General features: G+C 44.2%; 1 protein-coding gene across 6 annotated transcripts in view; it reads right to left on the bottom strand.

Moving 5' to 3' along the window:
• The window catches only part of GRIA4 (glutamate ionotropic receptor AMPA type subunit 4), a 254524-nt gene that overhangs the window by 94683 nt on the left and 134024 nt on the right, over window positions 1-25817 (bottom strand). For all 6 annotated transcript variants that reach the window (XM_056858902.1, XM_056858903.1, XM_056858905.1 and 3 more), the window contains exon 4: window positions 10704-10888. In XM_056858902.1, coding sequence (XP_056714880.1) covers window positions 10704-10888 — 185 coding nt within the window. The remainder of the gene's footprint in view (window positions 1-10703; window positions 10889-25817) is intronic.

Genomic DNA, 25817 nt, shown 5'->3' with positions numbered 1-25817 from the left:
CCACTCTGGCTATTGGACTCTATGGCATTGATTCCCTCCCCTCTCCAAACCCCACCCTCCTCAGGCTCCGCCCCAAAAATCTCCAGGTATTTCCCAACCTGGAGCTGGGAACCCTATGAGTACCTTTGTACTTTGCGTACATTTGTTTATATTTATTGTTCTTTTTTGTGAGCTGGCTTGGTTCCCTATTGGGGAGGAAAGCAGGATAAGAAGTTCCCTAAATAAAATATTGTTTTGTAGCCAAGAGTCATATGATCAAGTTAAAATGCTGTATGAAAGGGGCAGCTGCCCGTAACAAATGGTAATTTTGCCGGAGGCTTGGATTGTATGTCAAGCCACTGTCCCCAGGGGGAAAAAACAGAAAAGAAAGAATACGGCCTGCCTGCCGTAAATTGCAAGAGGCATGGAGGCTTCCAAGAGGTAAAAGATTGAGACTTGAAAGGTGATACTGTGGCCGCAACAGCAGCGATATAAAGCCTTGTAAGAGATGAGATTTTTATAAGGCGTCTCAAGCAAGGATAAATCTTTCACAAAGCCATCCACAAAATATTTAAAAGGCTTTGAGTTAAAAAAAAAAAAATTCACCGAGTGCTGGAGAATGACTGTTTAGGATGTACACTGTAATACTGAAGCTAGCCTTTGGAGAAGGATTCTGTGAGATTTTACAGGGTCACTGAAAGAGGCAGCTGGCACTGAGGTGTCTGTCAATAGTTTTCTTTCCCTAATGAAATGCTGAAGTTCTAGTTATAATACAGCTGGCATGGCATTCTGAACCCCTTGCAAATGGAAAGGAAAGGGAGACTGGAGTGTTACATCTAAAAGAAAGCACCTAGATATGCGAGGGGGGGGGAGAGAGAGAGAGAGAGAGAGAGAGAGAGGGAGCAGGAGAGGGAGAGGATGCGTGTACTGGAAAGCATAATTTTCCTTCCTTGCTGTTGGAGACTTGTTCATACTATGCTTAGTTTCTACTTCCCATACCCCACTTCTGCAGAATTTTATGTATGTATTCACTGTGGCAGGCTCTGCAAACTGATGACCATATTTAAAGGCAAATCCAATGACCACATTTAAAGGCAAACCCCCCACATCAAACTGAAGACACCACTGGGGATCTGAGTTCACTGGCATTTGAAAGAAGTGACCAGCCTCTGAAATCCATATTTGACTCGCCATACTGGCATTTCATTCTGGCCACTAAAAAGTTTTATCCTAAATATAATTTACCATGACAGAGGTCTAAATACATGGTATATAACTAACCTTTAACTGGAACATGAGTGATTACCTTTTCAAACTAGATTTGCACATGCAACTGTGTATTTGGATTTCTTTGCACAAATATGTTCACGTTTCATGAGGATTTTAAAAAATGTACATATAAATTGTTACTTTGCTGTACTGATTACTTTTAGACACATCTGCTGATAAACCTGTTATCAAATTCTGATTTTAAAAAAATCAGATATAATAATCTTCACACTCAGAAGAAAGGGCTAAAGCCAAGTGGGGAAGGGGTTTCCTTCCTCTGTGAGTTTGGTGAGACCCAGCTTGTATGATTAGACAGAGATAGAATGGAATACGGTTAGTTTGTAAAAACCAAGATCTGGCTTACACAAGTCTGCTTTGCCCCAACAAATGCTGAGTTTGCTGGGATTTTCCATGGGGGATGTGTGTGTTAAACCCTCCAGTGGTTTTTGTTAAGTTTTGGGATGTTTTGGCAAACCAAGGAGGACCACAGTCATTTTTCTAGCTGCTTAGAAAACCCCTGAGATACGGAGTCTTTCTAAACAATACATGTCACTTTCCTTACTCCCCATCTAGTCCCATAACAAAATAGCCTGAACCGAGATATGAGAGCCAGCTTGGTGTTGTGGGAGCTACTGTTGCGGCTGGAAGCCGGACGGGGCAGGTGAAAGCAGGAACAGTAATCTGCTGTTCTCCTCTGGGCCGGTGGGGGACAGAGGCAGCTACTAACAGCAGGTGCGTTCTCTGCACATAAGCAGAGAACGCTTTATTTAGTTTGGGGGGATTTAACTCTCCCCCATTTATTTTTAAAAAACATTTTGGATTTTTCTGCAGACCCAGGGGGTACCCCTGAGTCTGCAAAAAAAAAAAAAAAATGTTGTGGGGAAGTGTGTCCCCTATTTGCTGATTTAAGTATCTGCGAACAGAGGGCACACTTAAAGATAAAGGTAGTCCCCTGTGCAAACACCAGGTCATTACTGACCCATGGGGTGATGTCAAATCTCGACGTTTGCTTGGCAGACTATGTTTACGGGGTGGTTTTCCACTGCCTTCCCCAGTCGCCCACACTTTACCCCCAGCAAGCTGGGTACTCATTTTGCCACTTTCTCTCTGTACTGACAATTACTAACATGGGTTAAAACTCTCCCTTTGTTTATCATGCATTGAAAAATCAGGGAAGTAAATAGACCTCTTCAGAGAATCCAGTTACAGGGTTTTACAGGGGAACGTTTCTGTGTCTAATAATATTGTAGCTCATGCACCTTAAAAGGAGGGGAGGCTGCAAAGATTGGGTGGTTTTTTCTTAAAAGGAACAAGGAGAAAAGACAAATGCAAAGAAATAGGTCAGAAGGGGTGAGAAAGGGGGCATAATTGACACTCAACAAGGGAAGCAACAACAAGCCCACGAGAGTGGGGAGAATGTAGGGGGGACATCAGCAGGGGAGGTGGATGGTATTTACCTGTCCAGCTATTGCTGCTGCAGCTCACAAGGTAGACTCAGGCCACAAACCCTAAAGACTGTGGTAGAGTAGGTGAGGATGGGAGGATATGCCAGGGCTCTCCCATCCTCCTCCCAGCGGGGCCTGTGGTTTTTCTATGAGCCCTTGGATCCCTTGGAAACAGAACAGGCTGGAGGTACAGTGTGTCCTCCTTAAGGGTCCTTCCACCTCCCCAGCTCCCATTTGAGAAAATATTGCACCAATCTAGGCAAGAATCCTTAGTCTTAATTAATGCCTACTGCCTCTTTGGTTATAAAAATAATAATTCATAGAAAATATATCGGGGGAGAGGGGGAGGGAGAGAAAGAGAGAGATGCCCTTTGTGGGTTTTGATAAGAAAACAAATGCATTTGAAAGCACATTATGAGTCAACCAAATGAGTGATCTTGTAATAGGCAAGGTTTTAGATTATCAGGGTCTTTTTTTCCCTTCACCAAAGCATTACATATTTGTGTAAAGTGGATGGAACTCTCAATATGCCATCCCATTTACATTTCTCAACGTGGGTTGTTTCCATTATGCTTGTGCAAATGAAGATGGAATGAAAGGTCAGCTAAGTAATTACTGATAATTTTGTGTGGAGATAAATTGAGCCGAAAGAGTGAGAATTAATTAATTTATAGCGGCTAACATGCTATCTATGGAGTTAGAAAGAAGGAAAAGTCTACTTTGCAGAAGCAGGTGGTTCATGTTTTACAGGAATAAACTATTGTACGATTGGTTTGTACAGACAAGCATATTTGTGAAACGGATCTAAAGAAAGCAAGCCCCTGAAGGGGGACTGGGCAATTTAAGTAACTGAGCACACTGATCAAGCAGCTGAGAGGGCATCTTCTCAGATCAGTCTAATGTTTGCATAACTCGCACCATAATGCAGCAAATCTGCTAAAACACCGCATTACTGAGAAGTCATGGGCCTTATGAGTGTAAGTCTCCATAACAGGTGGCACAGAGATGGAGACTGTCAGGTGCAATGACAGACATTTTTCTCGCTCGGACCACAGCATATTTCAAGCTGGATTCTCCATTTTTTTACCTGGGGTGGAAAGTGACACTGAACTGAAATAGCATGGTGAGAAGTGCATCCATCTCCTTTTGGCAATTGGGAAGGAAGGGAACTGTTCATGGGGGGGGGGTGAATGACAGAATAGATTGGCCTGTTGGAAAAGCAATGGGGCTGATGTGTCTGGGCACTGGTGCAGTTGCCTCAGCAATGAGCTGATGTATTCTTTGTCCCGCACCCCTTCCATTTTAAAACAGTAAAGAAGCTGTGAAAACAGCAAAGGAAGGAAGGAAGGAAGGAAGGAAGGAAGGAAGGAAGGAAGGAAGGAAGGAAGGAAGGAAGGAAGGAAGGAAGGAAGGAAGGAAGGAAGGAAGGAAAGGAGTGTTGAGGTTAAGGATAGGGTTGCCAGCCCTGGTTGGGAAATACCTGGAGATTTTGGGGGATGAAGCCGGAGGAGGGTGGGGTTTGGTGAGGGACTTCGATGGGGTATAATGCCATAGAGTCCACCTTCCAAAGTATCCAGCTGAAATGATCTCCAACTGAAATGATCCCTGTTGCCTGGGGATCAGTTGTAATAGCGGGAGATCTCCTGCCACTAGCTGGAGATTGCCAACCCTAGTTAAGGAACATTTGGGGGGACCTCCCCCCTTCAAAGCCTTATTTTCACATGAAAAACGCTGAACGGCAAAGGAATGATGCAGCACTACTTCTTAATGCCACACTGCTATATGTCTGGTTTATTTAGTTACCCTAGATATTTATTTTTAAAATTTCTGTGCCGTCTTTCCACCCAATCCAAGGTCCCTAAGGCAGCGAACGTTAAAATATTTCAAATTTCAGACATTCAAAGTGCAAATACATATGAAATGCTTAAAGAATGAAAATAAAGCATAATATAAGCACATAAGATAAACAGGGAGGAGGGCTAATAACAGTTAGTGAGGGAATGCCAAACAAAACCCTTTGACTGCAAACTGATTTTAACATTCCATTCTATAATGCTTAGAACCCATCAGGCCTTTTTCCTGTTTCTTTTCTTTTTTGGGTGGTTAAATAACAGTCATATTTTTCTGTACACTTGAGGAATCCCAAATATACCGAAACTTATACAATTATCTGTGGCTAGCCTACTTTTACTCTTTTCAGTTTGTGTTCCTGCCATCTGCTTTACTATTACAGTTAAGAAGTAAACAAAAGCCCATGAAAAATCATTGGGTAAGGAAAATCTTCCCCCCATACTTCTTCCTCACCACCACCTCCTACTTTTCTTGTTTCCCTTCCTTGTGCTCAGCATCTCCTCTTTCTAGTGGTCACTGCCTCCAAGGCCCCATGCTAAATTTTGCTCTGAGAACTAGAACTGTCAACCATTGGTTGGCAACCTCTAGGAGACTGGGCATGGGGGGGGGGTGACTTACCAAAACAGTGTCCCACAGTGTGGCTGCATAACCAGAAATGACATCACCACTTTGCAGGTCACGCTAGGATTTCCTTGAAACTCTAGGGTGAAAACCATAGCATTTGGGGGGAAACCTAGAGCAACATGGTGACATCACTTCCAGTCATGCAGTCAGAAGTGACATTGTTGTGTCACAGGACACTGTTTTGCCCCCGCAGTTTCTTCCATCCACTCTATCAAGTGGTGACAGGGGACCAAGAGAGAGGGTGTGAGGTTGTTCGCCAAAGCGGGCAACCTGGTCATCCTAATGGAAACCCACAATAGAATCTATGCACACTAGACCTTTCCAGTGGTGGCACCTTGCCTTTGGAATGCTGTTCCCCATGAGGCTCACCTGGCACCTACCTTATTTTCTTTTAGGCACCAGGCTAAACCATTCCTTTTTACCCAGGCTCTTCACCGAGGGGGCCTTATCTTTTAAACATTTTATGGTCGGCTTCTGGCCCAGTCATTTTATCTACATCATTTTAGGTTGAGGTTTTAAGGGTTTTGGCCAGTTATTTAATGGTTGTGTTTTAATGGCTTTGTTATTAATGAGTGTGCTTTTAAGGTTTTGTTTTATTTTCTGGGTTGTAAGTGGCCTGCAGCAGATCTCTGGAGAGATGGCATAATATGAATTTTCTAAATAAACAATTCTGGAGAGATAAAATTGACCAGTTGAACTGGCTGTATAGATTGTGAATATAAAGAAGAAATCAGGCTACTAGCTAATAAGAGAGGGGGGGGGGAGGGAGAGTGAGGCATCACACTGGAATCAAGCAATGCAGAAAAGCAATATAGTTTTGGCCTGAGTACTAAATCAAGCAAGGGCAACGAGATTTGTCCTCTCTTTTTTTACACCATTTTATAGCAAGGATTTAATTGGTATGGTGGTTGCTACAAGGACTGAGTCCTTGAAAAATGAGAAACACTGCAGCCAACCAAAACCAATTGACAGACACTCTGAATTTTTAAGCTCTCCTGGAAAACAACAACTCTAACCCCCCAATTCAAAACAAAATGCAAAGCATGCCACTGTTTTGAGAAATCGCCAATAATAATCAAGCTTCTCACTCTATTAATGTCAATGACAAAACTTTTATTGGTGTTAATTGTGATGGAACAGGCAATAGTCCTGTTTGGGGGGGGACAGTAAACAACTGTTAAAGGAGCAGCTGTCATACACAGTTCAAGAAGTATAATTAAAGATTAACTCTGAGATTTCAGTGGTGCATAAAATGTACAAACACATTACTATCTTTGAAATCAATTCCAAACAGACATATCCTGAACCAGGACTGTGAAAACAGAATTGTTCAGGAGGGCATTTCTATAATAGGAATAAGGCTGTAGTTTAATGGCCCAGGCTAGCCTCGTCAGATCTCAGAAGCTAAGCAGGGTCAGCCCTGGTTAGTATTTGGATGGGAGACCACCAAGGAATACAAGGGTTGCTGTGCAGAGGAAGGCACTGGCAAACCACCTCTTGTTAGTCTCTTGCCATGAAAACCCCAAAAGGGGGTCGCCATAAGTCGGCTGCAACTTGGCGGCACTTTACACATACATAAAGGAGACAAGGGTCACTTTTATAAAGGGAACGGGATTGTAGTCTATTCCACGGTTGATTGTAAGTATGATCTTGCTCTTAACTGCAGTTTTCTACTTTTGTAATTCCATTGGTTTTTGCACTGTTTGAAGTACCATGACTGGTACTTTTTTGTGTGTGCTTTGTTGATAATTTTTCTGATCTTAATCATATTGCATAGTTTGTTGGATGTCTCGTTCCGTTTGACTGCATCATTTTACACTGTGTAATTTGCCTGGAGCCTTAGCCAGAAACACAGGTTGGAAATGAAATAAGTAAATAAAGAAATGAAAATGTATGTTGAGTGTTCTGTGTGTGCATTTGCATTTCCAAAGTGATGTTCTTTTAGGCCTCATTGAGCTGGATGGATGCCTCTTGATGCAGGAAGGGTAGTGGAGCCAACAATTGTTGCGCAAAACTAGTTGCACATGAGTAGATCTGGCTGGGGAAAGTCACAGGGTACACTGCAAAACTGGATAATCATCGTTCAGTCATCCTATGTATTGATACATACATAATCAAATGATAAACACATTTAAATAATGTTTAAATTATATACCAATCAGTGAAAGTGTGGCAGTAGGTTCAGTGGCTGCAACAGACTAAACATATTTTTGTTTGAACAAAACAAAACAAAAACAAAAGCCACTTGCTTTTGTACGTTTTCAGCATCTTAAATGTATACTTTTCTATTTTATGTGATAACATCTGAGACTGGAGGAAGACTTGATTACAAATCTATAACATTTGTGCCTCTGTCACACTCTGGTGCTTGAAGCACCAAATGAGCATGGAGAATTGTTTTCTATTGTGGCACCACTGTGATCTCAGCAATGGCTGAAGGAATAACTTTTGCTACATTGAGAAACGACCATGTAATTAATTCTCCGTTTCTTCCCAGTTTGGGTTTTCTTCAAAGGCTATAAGGGAACACAGTATGGTTTATAGAAAGCATTTTTTTGGGTGCTCTGCTCCCCAACAGCTTCGGACCCACGATGCCGTTAAGTTTTTGTGCGCTAAATATTGCTGAAGATCTCAAGCATTTCCTTGGCACAAAACTAAAAAAAAAGCAGCCTAATAAAATAGCCTGAAGCACCACTAGGTGGCATTCCTTCGCTGCAATGCACAAACGCTAGATCAAATTGTGCTTTAAGATTCATATAACCATTCGTTGCTTTAAAAAATAAATCACACAGGCTTTTTCAGTCAACAAGGAGTGGATACCGAGGATTTAGGTTGGTCTAGTGGACGATTTCAATGCACTCCTGAATGTAGTTAGGCCTGCTCCTCTGGACCAGGTTCACACATGCATACGCAACACGGTTTCTATATGGCAGAAGGCTTGTTGACTGGCAGCAGAATGCGAGCTGACTGCTGGAAAGCACTGTGTTTGAGGACGCGGAATGAGATATGAAAACCATCGCTTGATCTTGCAGTTATCAAATGCTGAACATGGTTGTGTGACGAGCCCAATGGGCAGACTCTTTGTGTGTGTGTTAAGTGCTGTCAAGTCGCTTCCAACTCATGGCGACCCTATGAATCAATGTTCTCCAAAATGTCCTATCTTTGACAGCCTTTCTCAGGTCTTGCAAATTGAGGGCTGTGGCTTCCTTTATTGAGTCAATCCATCTCTTGTTGGGTCTTCCTCTTTTCCTGCTGCCCTCAACTTTTCCTAGCATGACTGTCTTTTCTAGTGACTCCCATCTTCTCATAATGTGCCCAAAATACGATAGTCTCAGTTTAGTCATTTTAGCTTTTAGGGCAGTGATGGCAAACCTTTTAGAGACCGAGTGCCCAAACTGCAACCCAAAACCCACTTATTTATCGCAAAGTGCCAACATGGCAATTTAACCTGAATACTGAGGTTTTAGTTTAGAAAAAATAACTCATACATTAACATCTTTGTCTTAAAAGAAAAAGACAATAAATAAAAAAGAAGCACCCAATACAAATCTATCTCTATACCAAAAATAGCTAACACTATTAGTTAACACTAAAGAAATGGATATTCCCTGAATCAACAATCAACAGCAGTGATTCTCAGCTGGGGTTCCTTTTGAATTTGCAGACCTTTTGGCCTGCTCTGAAAAAGGCATCTGAGTGCATTTCCTACCTTTGATTCACCTCCACTGTACATGTGTTGGACCTATCTAGTCCAGCTCCTGTATCTCACAGTGGCCCACTTCTATAATAAGGAGGTAGCACATACCCATCAGGGCTAGTAACCCGTATGGACTTTCTTCCAGAAATTTGTCCAATCCCCTCTTAAAGGCATCTAGGCTAGATGCTAGCACCACATCCTGTGGCAAGGAGTTCCACAGGTTAATTACATGCTGGGTAAGTGGGTGTTCCTCTTTTAGTAGGGAATTTCACTGAAAGGTGGGAGGTGCTGCAAAGCCCGCGCTGTGGCCCGAGCGCTCTGCTCCCCTCCAGCTAGGCCACGCTGTGAGCTATGCTCCCCTCCAACCTAGCTCCTCTCCAACCCCACCACGGGAATCACCTTCGCCACAGACTCAACAGGCTGCTGTCCGCGCCTCACCCTCATGCCGCATGTGAGCCGCCCGGCCGCATGTGACAGGGGAGGGAGGAAGCACTCCCATTGGGCTGCTGGGCAGAGGGGCGGGTGATGTGAGAAATGCCCTCCGGTGCACGTGGAGAGGGGAGCAGCCCGGCCCTGCGTCCCTCTCGCTTTCTAGTAACAAACTCAGGCCAACTCTGTGCTGGGGCGATGGCACACATGCCCACAGAGAGGGCTCTGAGTGCCCCCTCTGGCACGCGTGCCAGAGGTTTGCCACCCCTGTTCTAGGGTCAGTTCAGGCTTGATTTGATCTATAACCCAGAAGATCCTGGTTTGACTCGGTATAAAGCAGCTTTATGTGTTCACATGCCCAGAAGAGTCTACAAATGTCCAGAAATAGGAAGTATTAAACAAGTGGCATATTTTAGGAATGAGAAGGGCAACATAATGTTTACAGGAGCTAGGAAATAAAATCTAATAAAACCTGCATACAACTGCAGCCTTAGCTGAAGGCTCACTTCTCTACAGCCTGTCCATCTCAAGCATATTTCTCCTCAGCTGTTCTCCAATACCAGAAGTAAGCTTGGATGGGAGATAATGCATTGGGGGGGGGGATCTTACAGAGAGGGCTGCTATGGGTACAGGGACAGTTAAACTACAAAATGATAGGAGTTTTCCCCCCTCCTTCGTGCTAGATTTAATGAATAAATTTAGGGTGTTTTATGTCTCTATTACGTTTTATTATTTTAGTCCGTAAGCCACCTTAGGAAGGTTCCCTGGACTGGCGGCATAGAAATTTTCTATATAAGTAAATAAAGAAATAAAACTTATAAAACCTAGGACCTCCCCAGGGTTGCCAGGTCCCTCTTCACCACCGGCGGGAGGTTTTTGTGGCGGAGCCTGAGGAAGGCGGGGTTTGGGAAGGGGAGGGACTTCAGTGCCATAGAGTCCAATTGCCAAAGCGGCCATTTTCTCCAGGTGAACTGATCTCTGTCAGCTGGAGATTGGTTGTAATAGCAGGAGATCTCCAACTAGTACCTGGAGGTTGGCAACCCTGACCCCCCACACACAAACACATACACCATGATATACATATGGTTGGGGTAGGCTTTGGTTTACGCAAATTAGTTTTCTTCTGTCGTGTGTAGTTTTTTTTTTATAAAGATGACCATTATCTGCTGCTACCAGGCCAGTTTTCTATACTGGGCCTGCAAGCCGCTTGATGGGAATTTCACATTAATATGCAGATGGGGCCATAAGTGGACACTGAATATCGGACTATGTATAAAAGGGTGATTAGAGCAGGGAAGATGAAATATACCCAAGCCTTTACTGGCGATGCAAATTAAAGGCAGGGAGAGAGGCCGCGCCTCAAGGGCCCCGCTAATGTGTTTACAGTGACATTAAAACAATGGTATTACCTGTTCTAAGAGATTCTGAAGCCTCTCTATTTCACAATCTATTACGAATTTATTTTCCTGTCTCCGGTCCAGGTCTTCTAAAAGCTGCCTGTAGCTCGCATCATTAAAATTCTCCACGCATATGGCGCTGACTTGCCAGCTCTTTTCTCCTGCTGTTTCCATAATAGCTTGAAGTATTGAGTAACCTGGAAGAAAAGGACACAACGATACACTAATGACACAGTCCTTGCATTTTGTGAATCATAAGACTGTTTAATCAATACTTGGTTCCTTGTGGAGCCGGGAGAGGAGTTAAGATTTACAGTTGCTAACTATATTGTGCTTTCTCTTCCCTCCCTATTATCTGTAAAGAGTGAAGCCATCAATTGTTTTTTTAGTTTATTAAGTGTACAATAGAGAGAAAGTTAGGCACACCTGATCCTTACCCAAAATCAACACAGGCTCACAGGTTTCTTATAGCGCATTCCTGACTTCTGAGGAGGAAAGTCCTCAGGAGGCCAGGAAGGGGCTGAGCCGGCATTGGGGCCCCCTGCGCCAGTGTCCGGGCTACTTACGCCACCATAAGTGGCCCCAACGCCGGCGGGGAGGCCCAGATGCCAGTCTCCTAGTGCTGCCGTGGCAGCGCCACCCCAGGATGCTGGCTTGGCCTTCCACCGGTGTCCCACCAGCGTAAAGGCCTGTGCCGGTGTTCTGGGGGGCATTCCCGGGGCGTCCCGGGGGGCAGAGCTGCCTGTAGGCAGCTCCTTGCCCCTTTTTGGCCCTGGATGCCAGCAACGAGAATGTTGGTGCTGCGCCTGCTATTTTGCCGGTGCAGCCTCGCTATTCTCTATGGGGCAAAAAGCAGACAAAAGGTTTTTTTTAAATCTTTCGGTGGCCATGAAACGGCTTTGGAAGCGCCACGGCAGCGCCTCAGCCATGCCATCCCCGGCTGCCGAAAGGTGAGGAATGCACTGTTAGACTTCCACAGAGCTTAGGCACGCCTAACTTTCTCTTCATTATGTCCTAAAACCAGATTTCACCAACTGGCCACCTATGGGCCAGATTCAGCCTCCAAAAAGCAACTTTATCTGTCCATCCCAAGTATCAATTTAGAGCCTGATTTTTTTAAAAAATGCTTAAACGTTTATTATTTTTAAAAAGAAGAAATGATACACTATATTTTGCGTACATGATACCGTATTGTATTGTTGTTTATGCATATTTTGAAATGGGAAGCTACTTTATACCAATCAGCTTCTGTCCTTCTGACACTGTTATGCCACCTTCCTCTCCACCAAGCGACAGCCTCATAACATCCATCTGCACGGGCTCAGTCTCTTGAAAATGCCTTGCTGACAGGCAATGGCAACTTGATTCTAAAGCCAGATAATCTGTGAGGAAACCGAACAGCTCCAGTCCCCAGGTGAGTGACCGGAGAAGAGAGCGGGGAATATTATTAAATATTAAAGAATATTATTAAAGTCCCTCAATTTAAAGAATTAACAGTGCAATCACTGGAATTGAGAGGAAGTGACATTGGATTGCACTCTAAGTATTACCATATCAACCAGAATAACACGTTGAGGTCATTTTCTGAAGGTAAGAGTATCAGTTGATTCAACACTCTCGGTCTTTTTTTAAAAAAATTGGGAGATCAGAATATGAACAGTTTATTATTTGTTATAAACCTTTTTATGCTGCTTCATAATCAGGTTTCCAAGGCAGATTACAACAATAAATCCAATAAATACCAAAAAACATCAAAAATAGAAAGTAAATATTTATTATTATTATTATTATTATTATTATTATTATTATTATTATTATTATTATTTTGGGTTAGGGGGAGAAGGGAGGGGAAACGGGGTGACATTTTTGACAGAGTCAGCATTACTGCCAATGACAATGCAGCATTTAAAGGGGCGGGGACTCAGGACCTTCCTGATTTCTCCTTGTGATTATGCTGTGCTCATGAGACTGTCTAGGACTTTCTTAACTACAAGCAACACCATGCATAAGGTTTCCCAATCTCGGGATATAAAAGTGTAAGACAAGAGAGGGACGAACCAGGGACATACTAACCGTGCATAAATGACCAATGATTGAGGGATGATACCTCTGCTTGTGAGCTGTTAGCAACAGCAGATCTCTCCATGGTACCTATGTGGTTGCTGCAGATTGTTACCAATCTTATCCTAGCAAGACCCTGCTTCAGTCTTCATGGTAGTGTACTACCCTGGGAGAACACATGGGTCATTCATGGTGTTTTGCCTCTACTATCAAGGGGTGGTGTAGAGTTTTGCTAGGCAGGTGGCAGACTTCAGTTTGTTGAAGCATGGATTCTGCAGACCAAAGGGCTAGGCGAAGATATTTTTGAATCCCATTAACTGTGACATTAATTTAATTTTAGCATGTGTTTAACTTTTCCGCTGCTATCAGTGGGAACTTGGCCAGATTATGCCCCAAGAGTTTATGCCTCAAACTGAGGAAGTCAGTTCATTTGGACTAAAAGGTGTGAACAACCCTCACGGGCCAAACCTACAGTGGTGTATCAAAATATCAATATATCTAATTCTCAACATGGCCAGATCAGTGGATAAATAAATCCAGAGACTGGAGCCACGTATAGACAAGACAGTGCAGTTGTGTGTGATCATGTGCAAGCCTTTCCTCGTGGGGTCCTGGCCTGCAATCAAACAGCCAATTCCTTGCAGGCAAGCCCCACTGAAATTGGTGTCACAAGTATAAAGAATGGGGAATATGGGTACCAGAAATATCAAAGATAAGCAACAAAATGTGGTACCCGTTACACTGTATATGAATTCCAGTGTTTAATACAATCAATCAATCAGTCAGTCAGTCTGTCTGTCTGTCTGTCTGTCTGTCTGTCTGTCTGTCTGTCTGTTATTTGTTATAGACAGACAGACAGACAGACAGACAGACAGACAGACAAACAGTTGTTAATTTTAGCGGCAATGTATAACATAATTTAAACTGATATAAATACAGAGTATATTTCTACAAATTTGTCATACCGTCTTTAGTCAATTGTACATATGGACAAACAGGTAAAGATTTTAAATTGCTTACAAGCTAAAGCTTTTTTAATGTTTTCATATCAAGTTGAAATCTACTAGGAATATCAGGTAGGGAAATCACCAGGTGAAGTTTTCTTATCTAGTTGAAATCTACTAGGTATATCAGGTAGAGAAATCATCAGGTTTAGACAAGTTCCCGGGTTGTTCTTGTTTCGTAAAATAAATTCATCAGCGAATTCTTATCTATTTTCAAAATTATGTGAATTTATTCTATGGTTATTTTAAAGATTTTTAAAACAAAAATTGGCACAAATTTTTTATTAACTTGTTGAAATCATGACTATGTGACCCAATAGATTTAACATTGCCTTGTATTTCTTTTGTCTGCTAGGCAATCCCAACATCTTTGCCCAGCCTGCCCAGCCCTGTTTTTTATCACTCAAAGGTGGAGGGGGCAAGGAGAGACTGAGAGAAGGTAAAACATGGAAGGGAAAGAAGGAAGCAGAGGAAGTAGGGTTGCCAAACTCCGGGTGGTGGCAGAAGTTCTCCTGCTAGTACAACTGATCTCCAGCCGATAGAGATCAGCTCACCTGGAGAAAATGGCCACTTTGGCAATTGAACTCCATGGCATTGAAGTCTCTCCCCTCCTCAAACCCCACCCTCCTCAAGCCCCACCCCCAAACCTCCCGCTGGTTGCGAAGAGAGACCTGGCAACCCTAAGAGGAAGGGACAAAAGAAAGAGAAATTGAAGGGTTGGCAGAAAAGGTAAGAAGAGGTGGCTGGGAGAGAAGAAAAGGGGAAAGTCTGCCAGAAGGAAGGAAGAAAGAAGGAAAAGCTGAAGATTAGGAAAACATAAAGGTAGGTTGTTTGGTGGATGGGAAAGAGACAAAGGAGCAAGAAAAAGAGAGAGGCCATATGGGGTTCTAGTGGGAGAGAAAGAGGAAATAATGTGGGGAGTAGGACAGAACAGGAAAGTGAGATACCCCTCACGAGTCTTCCTGGCTTGCCTTTTGTATTTTCGAATGTTGTTGGATAAGAATGGAGGAGAAAACAAGTCATTGCTTTTGGCAGCTGCCACATAAATTTCAGTTTCAGACTTCTGCACCAGCCTCTGTGGCTCTTGGAGACTAAAACGACAAGGTCTTTGTGTTGGTATCTGAATCCGGCACCCTAATCCATGACAACATGGCGTTAAAACTATCATGGGCAGGTGCATTGCAGCTTACAAATAACCGTAGGATACTCCAGTTTAATGCATAAATTAGATCACAGATTCAATGTAGTTCAGATCAGTTTTCAAATATGCATCCCTTGCCATAAGTAAAAGCCTTTCATTAGTCAAGGTTATTTTTTAACCTAAAGCCAGTTTCACTATTTTTCCCCCAGAGAAAGAATCGAGATTTCTTTTTTTAATCACTGCACATTATTCAGCTCTTTCTGTAGTTACATATACTCCTTTTTGTTATGCTTGTCTGTAATTATCTTTTCAAATCATGCCCAGATCTCTTTCCAAACAATATATTCTTAGCCTCATTTCCTATTCACATCCATATATAGATTCCTAGTTAGAGCCACATCAGTATTTTATACATGTTCATGACTCATGATATTAACTTTGATTTGGTTCTTTGATAGTAACACAGCAAACATTTCTTTAATTCTGTTTCTTGACACAAATTTACTTAGACAAAGTGAGAACATGAATTCAGAAAAATCACCAACGTCAAATCTATCTAATTCTCAATGTGACCAAACCTGTGGATACGTAAATCCAGAGACTGGAGCCATGAATAGACAAGACAGATCTTTCAACAAACCAGAAAAAGCCACAGGTTTGCAGAAAAATCTGAAAAAAGTACACTGGGGGATTAACCCCCCCATAAAATATTACAAGAAGTGCCTATAGCTTTAAGAAACTTAGTGGTTGTTGTGGCTACAGCAAGCAACTACAACAACCCTGGTTCATGTCAGTAAAAGGGATGGGGATGGTGCAGGGCCCTTTCCAAGGCAGTTTTGGCTTTTGTGAATGCTCAGCAGGGCCAGGCCTGGTAGGAGCCAATTGGCAATGTGCTACCATCCAACTTGCATGACTCACACAGGCTTGGCTGCTTCCTATGGTTCAACAGCAACCACCCCATGGAAGTCAGTCTGGCGTAGTGGTTAGAATTTCAGACTAGGAACTGGGACACCCAAGTTCAAATCTCTGCTCTGCTATGGAAGCTCACTAGGTCTTTGGTCCAGCCACACATTCTCAGCCGAGCTTGTCTCACAGGGGTGTTGTGAAGACAAAATGGAGGAGAGAAGAATGCTGTAAACTGCTTTGGGTCTCCCACTGTGGAGAAAGGCGGGGTATAAAGTAAATATATATCACTATAGCCAAAGATTGAGGGGCGATAAAAAGGTAGGTTGGTTGGTGGGTGGGTGGAAAAGAGAGAAAGCAGCAGGGGAAAATGAAATAGTGTAGGGAGGAGCATACAGGAGAAAATGAGGTGACCCTCACATGTTCTTCTGGGTTCCCTACCATGCAACTGGGCCCAGCTGCTGCCACCGTGTAATTGGCCATAGAGTCCCAGACAGAGGCTGAAAGGGGAACAGAAGGAGGGGGAGCTGAAGATAGGAGGGCAGATAAAGATAGGCTGTCTGGTGGGTAGGAAGGATAGAAGGAGGCCGAAAAAGGAGAGAGGTTATGGGCGTTTCAGGGAAGGGAAAGATGAAATAGTGAGGGAGGGGGAAATGAGATCCCCGTGCCGCAAGTCCTTGTGGGTCTCCTGCTTGTTTCTAATTCATATTTGGAATCCTGGCTAGCTTTACCGAACAATGAGACAGATATAACAACGCCCTTTCAATAAGAGAGGCACATTGCTCCAATAAAGGAAGCCTTGTACTGATAGAACATGTTACCTCAATTAGTGATTCATAGAATCCAATCTGATATGATGTGCACTTGTTTAGTGGTTAAGAGTGGTGGTTTGGAGCAGACTGGACTCTGATCTGGAGAACCGGGTTTGATTCCCCACTCCTCCACATGAGCGGCGGAGGCTAATCTGGTGAACTGAGTTTGTTTCCCCACTCCTACACGTGAAGCCAGCTGGGTGACCTTGGGCTAGTCACAGCTCTCAGCCTCACCTACCTCACAGGGTGTCTGTTGTGGGGAGGGGAAGGGAAAGGTGATTGTAAGCCAGTTTGATTTTTCCTTAAGTGGTAGAGAAAGTCGGGATATAAAAACCAACTCCTTCTTCTGATTGAGCTACAGACGGTTAGCTGACCAGAGAGAAGGGGTATGTGAGAGGCAGCACACACACACACAACCCCTGTCTGTGCCCCGAGCTGCAGGTATAACAAAGAAGGGCATGGCTTGAGCGGTGGCATGCTACCCCATACAGCAGAAAAGTAGGGGGCAAGAGGGGTAAGCCCTCTCTCACACCCAAGGGGTCCTTTCTGCCTTTCAAGCAAGGACTGTGAGAAGAAAGGGAAGGAGGGGAACAACTCTTTTACAGTAGCAATCTCAATGGCATTTGATACTGTGGACCAACATGTCCTTCTTGCCCAACTAGAACAGATGGCAATGGAGTAGAGTTGATATACTAGTCAACTGACTGTCTGTTATTTGAGCCTGGTTAAAAATTGTCATGTATTCCATGAAGCTAAGAATGCCATTCTATAAGTGGGCAGTGGTAAGCTGCAGTACTGCAGTCCAAGCTCTGCTCACGACCTGAGTTCGATCCCAATGGGAGTTGGTTTCAGGTAGCCGGCTCAAGATTGACTCAGCCTTCCATCCTTCCAAGGTCGGTAAAATGAGTACCCAGCTGGCTGGGGGTAAAGGGAAGATGACTGGGGGAGGCACTGGCAAACCACCCCATAAACAAAAGTCTGCCTAGGAAACGTCGGGATGTGACGTCACCCCATGGGTCAGGAATGACCCAGTGCTTGCACAGGGGACCTTTATCTTTTAAAGTACTTCACATGTATTCTTGGTAACCCTAACGAACACCATGTAAGATAGATCAACCTTATTACACTGATACTCCTGGGCAGGAGATTTGAATCCAGAATATCTTGGTCCACATTCTCCTCTCTCTGCCAATATACCACAAGTTGTAACTGGATAGTAGACACTGGTCATTACACAACAGTAGAGGTACACTGCTATACACAACCGCAGTATCAAACAATTACACACTGATTGCAGTGTTACGATGATTTTATTTTTACTGAATTCTTTATTCCAGTTACTCTGTGGAATAACATTAACCCTCTAACAATGCAATCCTAATCAGAGTTACACTCTCCTAACCCTACTGAAGTAAATGGGCTTAGCAGGCTGTAACTGCTTACAATTGCATTGCAAATCCCTATATAAGCTCACTGATTTCAATGGATTTAGAAGAGTGTTGACTTTGCTTTAGGATTGCACTGCCAATCTGCCAAAGATATTTTCATCCTAAAACAACAATATCAATGCCTTGCTTTATCATTGTCATACATTACGTGATGCCGGCAAGCTCCTTCAAAAAATCCCAGCAATCAATTAGCTACGCTGTAATTAGAAGCCCAATACTTCTCAGCTCACACATTCATTTTCATAACTATCCACCCACCATTCCTTCTCCCATGAGGGCATTTGCTTTTATGGTTTCAGGCAATTTATTCAGGATGTTTTACTGGGACTTAGTGATTGAAGTACCAGAAAGGACAAACTGCCAAATTATTCAGGGTATAACGTACTCGGCTTTGGTTCTGTATAATCTACATGGTCACTGTGGACAGCTTATTATACAAGTAGTCATTTGAATTGCATGCCGAACCTGAAGATCTGATTAATCTTGCATTTAGGTGTGACAATAAAAAAATAACCAAATAATTAGTACATAATTGAGCTGCAAGCGTCAACACTTCTGTCTTCACCAACAGGCATCAAAACGGTTCAGCTGACCTGCTGTACCAGCAAACTGTTATGCACTTTAACAAAATTTGCCAAAGGCAAGGAAAGGCTTAAACCACCCTCCAGTGATGGCAGAGTGGCAGTTTGAACCTGAGTCTCCCAAGAATCCCTAAACCAACTAAAATGTACAGGATTTTCAGTATTTCCTTGATAAAATCAAAGCTATTTAAGAATTCTAAGGTGAGAAAGTCAACCGGGGTTATTTATGTATGGGTACATGAACGCACGTTCGCCCCTGTCTGACTCGATTGTTCCTCAGAGTTCTGCACAAGTTTTCCATCCATTCGAAAAGACCTCGCTGCCAGCCCTCGCAATGTCCAGGTCTTCCCGTTCCTCCATTAACCCAACTCTTCCCTCTCCCCTGAGCTCAGCCTGGCTGAAATCTGTGTGCAGAAGGAAAAGCATGGGACACAGAAGATGGGCTTCTCTCACAGCCAATCACAAAGCAGCTCGTAAAGAGGCAGGGATTCAAACACTTCCTGCTTCCTCGGAGTTCTTTCTGAGCAAAAGGAAGGCTTTTTAAAACCAAGACTTGGATTTCTCCCCCTCCCCTTTCTTCCAGATTGCTCCGTTTTTGTTTTTTATTCTTAAAATGCTTTTTTATGTGGCAATTAGGTTTTTTTGGGGGGGTTCTCTCACAGTGAGCACTATGAAGTAAGCCAATTACAAAGCAGCATTTAAAGGGGCGGGATTTGATTTGAGTTTGGAGACTGGTGGTGCAGAGATTCCCAACTGGAAGGTGTGGGTCCAGCCAGCAACAAACCTCAGGTAAAACTCCCATGGGTAAATGATCCAGGATAGCCCAGGATAGCCCGATCTCAAAAACTAAGCAGGATCAGCCCTGGCTAGTATTTGGGAGACCTCCAAGGAATACCACGTCATGTGTCACAGAGGATGACAATGGCAAACCACCTCTGAACGCCTCTTGCCTTGAAAACCTTACGGGGTCACCATAAGTCAGCTGTGACTTGGCGGCACTTTCCACCACCACCACACAAGGGTAGAAAACCACTGCAGAAACCAAAATCTATAAGCTGCGACACTAAACAATTCCTCCCCTCACGTGCTTTTCCTTCTATGGATTCTGAAATGAGAAGATGAGAAGAAGTCCTTAGGTGATCTTTACTTCATTCAAAGCTCTGCAGTTGTAATCATGATGAAAGCTTCCAACAATGTCAATCTGTTTGCACTGCAGATGAGCTGCTGCCCGTTCTCTCTTCCAATGGCTTCTGACAGTCATGAGAATCACACTGTGAAGGTGAGTACTCGTGCTGGAGAGTGACAAAACTGAGCAGAAACCTGAGAAGATCCCCAAGGACAGAGGCAAGATGGCAGAGTTAGTTACTCTCACTGTTTCCTCGTACACTCTGTATTTATTATTTATTCTTCTCGGACAGAATAATCTCTTCTACTTCATTATATTTGGATTTTTTGAGCTGAAATGACTGGACCAAAGCACTTTACCTTGCTCACACACAAAGGTTTAGGATGAATAAACTGCCTGCTTTTGGAATAGAAGCAGTGAAAGAATGTAGCTTGCTGAATATGTGGCACTGAACAAAACTGCTTTCTCCGGGTAGACTCGCTTGTGGCACTAAAGCCTGACTGAAGGAAAAGGTATTTGGAGTGGGGGGGAGAATGAAGGAAGGTAAGCTGCAGGGAACGAGTGCGTGTTCAGCACGCACCATTTCTGGCCTTTAACTTAGATCCTCGCTCTGTTTTATATGAGATTGGGACATTCTGCATTTAAAGACTTTAAGACAATCACACGTAGTTTGGGATTTGAGTTTGAACCAGAGGTTTTAATAGAACTCTTCCCTCTTCCTAGTATTGGGAGGATTAGCTTCAGTAATGTGAAGTGAAACTAGAAACATTATGTGGACAGGCAGAGAGAGAGAACAAGAACAAGAACGAGAACATGTACTTTTTGGACTGCAACCCACTGTGACTTCCACATCAGTGAGGACCAGTCCACCACACCTTTAGAAAAAGGGCATATTTTGGCCTCTTCCCAATATTGTTCACAAGTGCAGCCCCCCCTTTTTGGTAGGCATAAATGTAGGGTTGCCAACCTCCAGGTAGATCTCCTGCAATTATAACTGATTGTCAGGTGACAGAGACCAGTTCCCTGGAGAAAATGGCTGTTTTGAAGGATGGTATTATACCCTGCTGTCCATCCCCTCCCTAAATCTTGCCCTCCCCAGACTCCCCCCCACCAAATTTCAAGGCATTTCCCAATCCAGACCTGGCAACCCAACATAAATGGCAGCCTTTTACTTAGAGGAGAGAAATTGAAGGGGTTCACTTGGGGACACCAGTGAAGGGGGGGTGCAACTTGTTCCCTGCCCAAAGTTACACCCGCCATTACAAATCAAGACCTCTCCTATTTGCAGAACCCTCGTCCTAGATTTTGTTACACTGCCACACTAGTGTACACTAGAATATTGGCAGATTGGGATGGCAGAATGTCAGGAAGCGTTTTCCATAAAGAAATGCGTGACAACCCCAATCAGATGCTTGAATACATTAAACTGTTTCTCCTATTATAGACATACCAGTGTAATTACATTTAGAAGGTATACAGTGCCAAAGAGATAAAAATAAAATTGGACATGTAGCCAGTGATTAAATACCATAGATTTTTATCTTTTACTTCTAAAGCTTCTTGTAGTTGACATTTTGTATTATCTTGTTCTCCTTGAAAGAGAAAACATGGTCACAAGTAAATGGTATAATTAAAGTTGATCACATTTGAGTCTCTCTTTGTTTCAGTTTTATACAGCAGTTTTCATATATGTATGTTTATACATGTTCACGTGTATGTAACACATGTTCACAAAAAGGTTTCTGGGGAGGGGAAGTCTGTGCATGAAGAAGATCCATTTTATTGATGACTAGGGGTTCAAAGTCTGCCTAGGAAACTTCAGGATGTGATGTCACCCCATGGGTCAGGAATGACTCAGTGCTTGCACAGGGGACCTTTACCTTTTTTTAGGTGTTCCTAGCATGGAGTTTGCCTTTTTTTACTACTGCTGCACACTGGGTCATTGAACACGTACATGAACACACATGAAGCTGCCTTATACTGAATCAGACCCTTGGCCCATCAAAGTTAGTATTGTCTACTCAGACTGGCAGCGGCTCTCCAGGGTCTTAAGCAGAGGTCTTTCACATCACCTACTTGCCGAGTCCCTTTAACTGGGGATGCTGGGGATTGAACCTGGCCATGCCAAACAGATGCTCTACCACTGAGCCACAGCCCCTCCTCTAGTTGAATACATGAGACTGCCTTATACTGAATCACACCACTGGTCCATCAGTGTCAGTATCCTCTACTCAGACTGGCAGCAGCTCTCCAGACAAAGGTCTTTCGTATCACCAATGACCTGATCCTTAACTGGAGATGCTGGGGATTGAACCTGGGCCCTTCATTGAGCTTTCCACTACAACCCCAAGATCTTTCAGTCTCAGTCTTGGGCATTTCAAACTCCATCATCATATATGTAAAATTAGGATTTTTAAATTCCAGTATGCATCATATTACACTTCCCCACATCAAACTTCATTTGCCACATTGTTGTCCACTCATGATGACAGTTATGAAACAGAACTGTAAAAACTTTGCAACACATTAAAACACACATCTCTTTATGGTACATTTCAGCCCTATCTATTTCTTCTTTAAATTTCACCAAACCCTCACGCTGATGGATTTTCTGGCATCTTAATAAGTATTACATATAGGGTTGCCAGGTCCCTCTTCACCACCAGCGGGAGGTTTTTGGGATGGAGCCTGAGGAGGGCGAGGTTTGGGGAGAGGAGGGACTTCAATGCCATAGAGTCCAGTTGCCAAAGCGGCCATTTTCTCCAGGGGAACTGATCTCTATCGGCTGGAGATCAGTTCTAATAGCAGGAGATCTCCAGCTAGTACCTGGAGGTTGGCAAAACACTTACCTGTAACTGCTGTTCATTGAGGTCTTCGGTGCAGACACACATGTGGGACTGCGCCTGCGCGCAGGCCTGCCAATGGAAACTTTTATTAGCCTCAAACCTCTAATTGGGGATGCCCCTCCCCTTGATGCGCGGACCGGCCTCGCGCCAAAACCACTGCGTGCTCCTGGGCGGGGCATCCCCTCCCTCCTCAGTTCCTCGCCCGCCGCTGACCTTTGTCAATCAGTGGATAGTAGGCCCTTATGTGCCCGGTGGCAACATGTATTCAGCCTGATAATCTTACATCTCTGCTATGTTCTTGTTGTCTCTCTCGTTTCTTTCTTTCTTTCTTTCTTTCTTTCTTTCTTTCTTTCTTTCTTTCTTTCTTTCCTTCCTTCCTTCCTTCCTTCCTTCCTTCCTTCCTTCCTTCCTTCCTTCCTTCCTTCCTTCCTTCCTTCCTTCCTTCCTTCCTTCCTTCCTTCCTTCCTTCTTTCTTTCTTTCTTTCTTTCTTTCTTTCTTTCTTTCTTTCTTTCTTTCTTTCTTTCTTTCTTTCTTTCTTTCTTTCTTTCTTTCTTTCTTTCTTTCTTGACAGCGGGGTTGGAGGGAGGGATGTGTGTCTGCACCGAAGACCTCAATGAACAGCAGTTACAGGTAAGTGCAACTCTGTTTTCATTTTCAGTCTTCGGTGCAGCCCCACATGTGGGATTTTAACAAGCTTACCCCATCTGGAGGTGGGTGTCGATCTAGGAGAACAATGGTTGGAGGACCGCCTTTCCTACTTCAGCACCTCTTCTTGCCTGTAGGTCCAAGCCTTACAGATGTCACGGATGGGAACCTGTCTGTGTGCTCCTGCTATGTGTATCGCCCTTGAGTGAATGTCGTTTGAGCCACCTGCCAGACTCTCTGTGCCTCCAAACACAATGGTATGGATCCGGAGGCCCTTTGTTTGTTGATGTAATACTCCGTGGAGGTGTTGTCAGATTGAAGGAGCGTCCTTGGCCCCCGTAGGAAATCTGTAAAGGAGGTAAGTGCAAAACGTACAGCCCGTAATTCTAACAGGTTAATATATAGGGATGACTCGCTGACATCCCACCTCCCTTGTATGGACATATCGCCACAATGGCCCCCCCAACCCTCCAGGGAGGCGCCAGTGGTTAGGGTGAAATCAGGGTTCCAGTAGCTAAAGGGAATACCCCTTAGGAGATTGGGCTCAGAGAGCCACCATTGCAAAGATCTTAGGATTCTCCTAGGGATGGAGAGCCTATGTAACTGTGAGTGACGGGGAAATCAAAGCTTGTAGAAACCAGTTCTGGAGACCCCTCAACTGCAATCTAGCGAAGGGGGTGACAGCTGTAGTGGAAGCCATAAGGCTTAACAATCTCTGGATGGAAATAACTGGTTGATGTCTACACCTTGTAAAGTGTTGCACCATGCGTTTGATTGCTATTACCCTTCCTTGGGGTAGGGAAGCTCTTCCCCGGTTAGGGTCTAGCACCGCTCCTATGAACTGGGCTTGTGGAGAAGGTGTCAGCTTGGACCTCTTTAGGTTAACCATGAGACCCAGCCTGTCACATGTGGAAAGCACCAGCTCAAGAGAGGACGACAAGGTAGTTGGGCTATCTGTTGGGGGTAATGAGCTCCATCACAGAAGGCAGTGAGACCATACGGAATTTAGAAATCTGTAAACATTTATTAAGGACTCTGAGGTCAATCATAGGTCTGGAGCCTCCATCCTCTTTCTCCACGATAATCTGGAGAAAAAAACAAAACATGTTGGGAAAGCTCCTTGAATATCGTCTTTCAGCAGGAGCTCTTATAACTGGGAGGCAAACTCTGGAAAAGGGTTGTCCCGTGCAGAACTAGCGGGAGAACACATGGGCTGAGCCTTAAACTCCAGGCGATAGCCCTCCAAAATGACTCTGAGTACCCAAGAGTCCGAACAAATGGAATGTCAGGCTTTAGCAAATCTGGCCAGTCTCTCCAGGAAAGGAAATTCCCCTTGAGTGGTCGTCTCAGGTAGTCAGAACCTCTGGTTGGGTTGTCCTTGCTCCTTGTGCTGGGGGCAAGTAGTGGGCCTATGCTTAAAATTATGTTTGCATTGCCCGGATTGGTTGGGCTGTTGATGGAACTTTCCCTGTGGAGGATATGGCTGGTATCTTTGGTACCATTGACTCTTATGGAAGGGTGTCCCAAAGCTCTGGTAACGGGGCTGGAATCTCTCTCATTGAGTTTGGAAAGAGGGAGTGATGCTGCATGATCTTGCCATCTGGCGATCTTTTTCGATGTTAGTCAGGAACTCGGTCATCCCTGCTGCGAACAGAGCATCACCTTTGAATGGAAGATCCTCTATTTGCGATCTCGTGTCTAAGGGGAGGGCAGTGGTGCATGACCAGGAGTGGCTTCTGAAGGAAATCGCTGTGGCCATGTACCTGGTTGCAAACTCGGCAGCGTGCTTGTCTGCGCTGATCTCTTGTTTGAACAAGCGAGTTGCTTCCACTTGGATGAGCTTTAGGGCGGATTTGGACCTCTCGGGTAGGAGGTCTAGATGAGGGGTGGCTTTTTCCCATAGGAAAAGTTGATAGCCCCCCCCCCCCAGGTCTTTTGGTAGTTTGCAATACGGAAGCTTAAGCTGCTGAGGTATACGCCCGTCTGTCTAGCTGGTCTATTCTCCTGCTCCCTTTGTCTATAGGGTTGGAGTGATGGCCTTGCCCCTGTCTGGATTGCATTTTCCCCATAACTATAGAGGATGGGGGGTGAACCCATCCTTTTTTCCCAGCTCTGCATTCAATCGATCGGCACAGGAGTTGCGAGCCTGGGTGGAGAATATTTGGCATATGTTACATGCCAAAACGTTATGTCTCTCACCCAAACAAAGTAAGCACAGATCGTGCCGGTCTGTGTGTGGATTTTCTGGCACACTGAGGTCAAAGCTTGAAGGGTGGTTTGGAAGCCATATCGGCCCTCAGCACGTGACCGAGGGGACCGAGGCAAGGTGCTGGTTCATGTGCGGGATTTTTGTGGCGCACTGAGGACAAAGCTTGAAGGGCATTTTGGGAGCCATACCGGCCCTCGGCACGCGACCGAGGGGACCGAGGCAACGGGAGATCACTTGTCTCTCCGGATACGGTTGAAGAAGAAGAAGAACTAGACGAGGGCTGGTCAGGAGGCCCTGAGCAGCAGCCCGGACTGAAGAATTCACAAATCGAAAGTAATCTCGAAGAAGA

The sequence above is a fragment of the Euleptes europaea genome, chromosome 12, assembly GCF_029931775.1.
Source record: "Euleptes europaea isolate rEulEur1 chromosome 12, rEulEur1.hap1, whole genome shotgun sequence".
In the NCBI taxonomy this organism is placed as follows: domain Eukaryota; kingdom Metazoa; phylum Chordata; class Lepidosauria; order Squamata; family Sphaerodactylidae; genus Euleptes; species Euleptes europaea.
The sequence above is the reverse complement of the archived record's forward strand: the minus strand, read 5'-3'. Positions and strand labels throughout refer to the sequence as shown.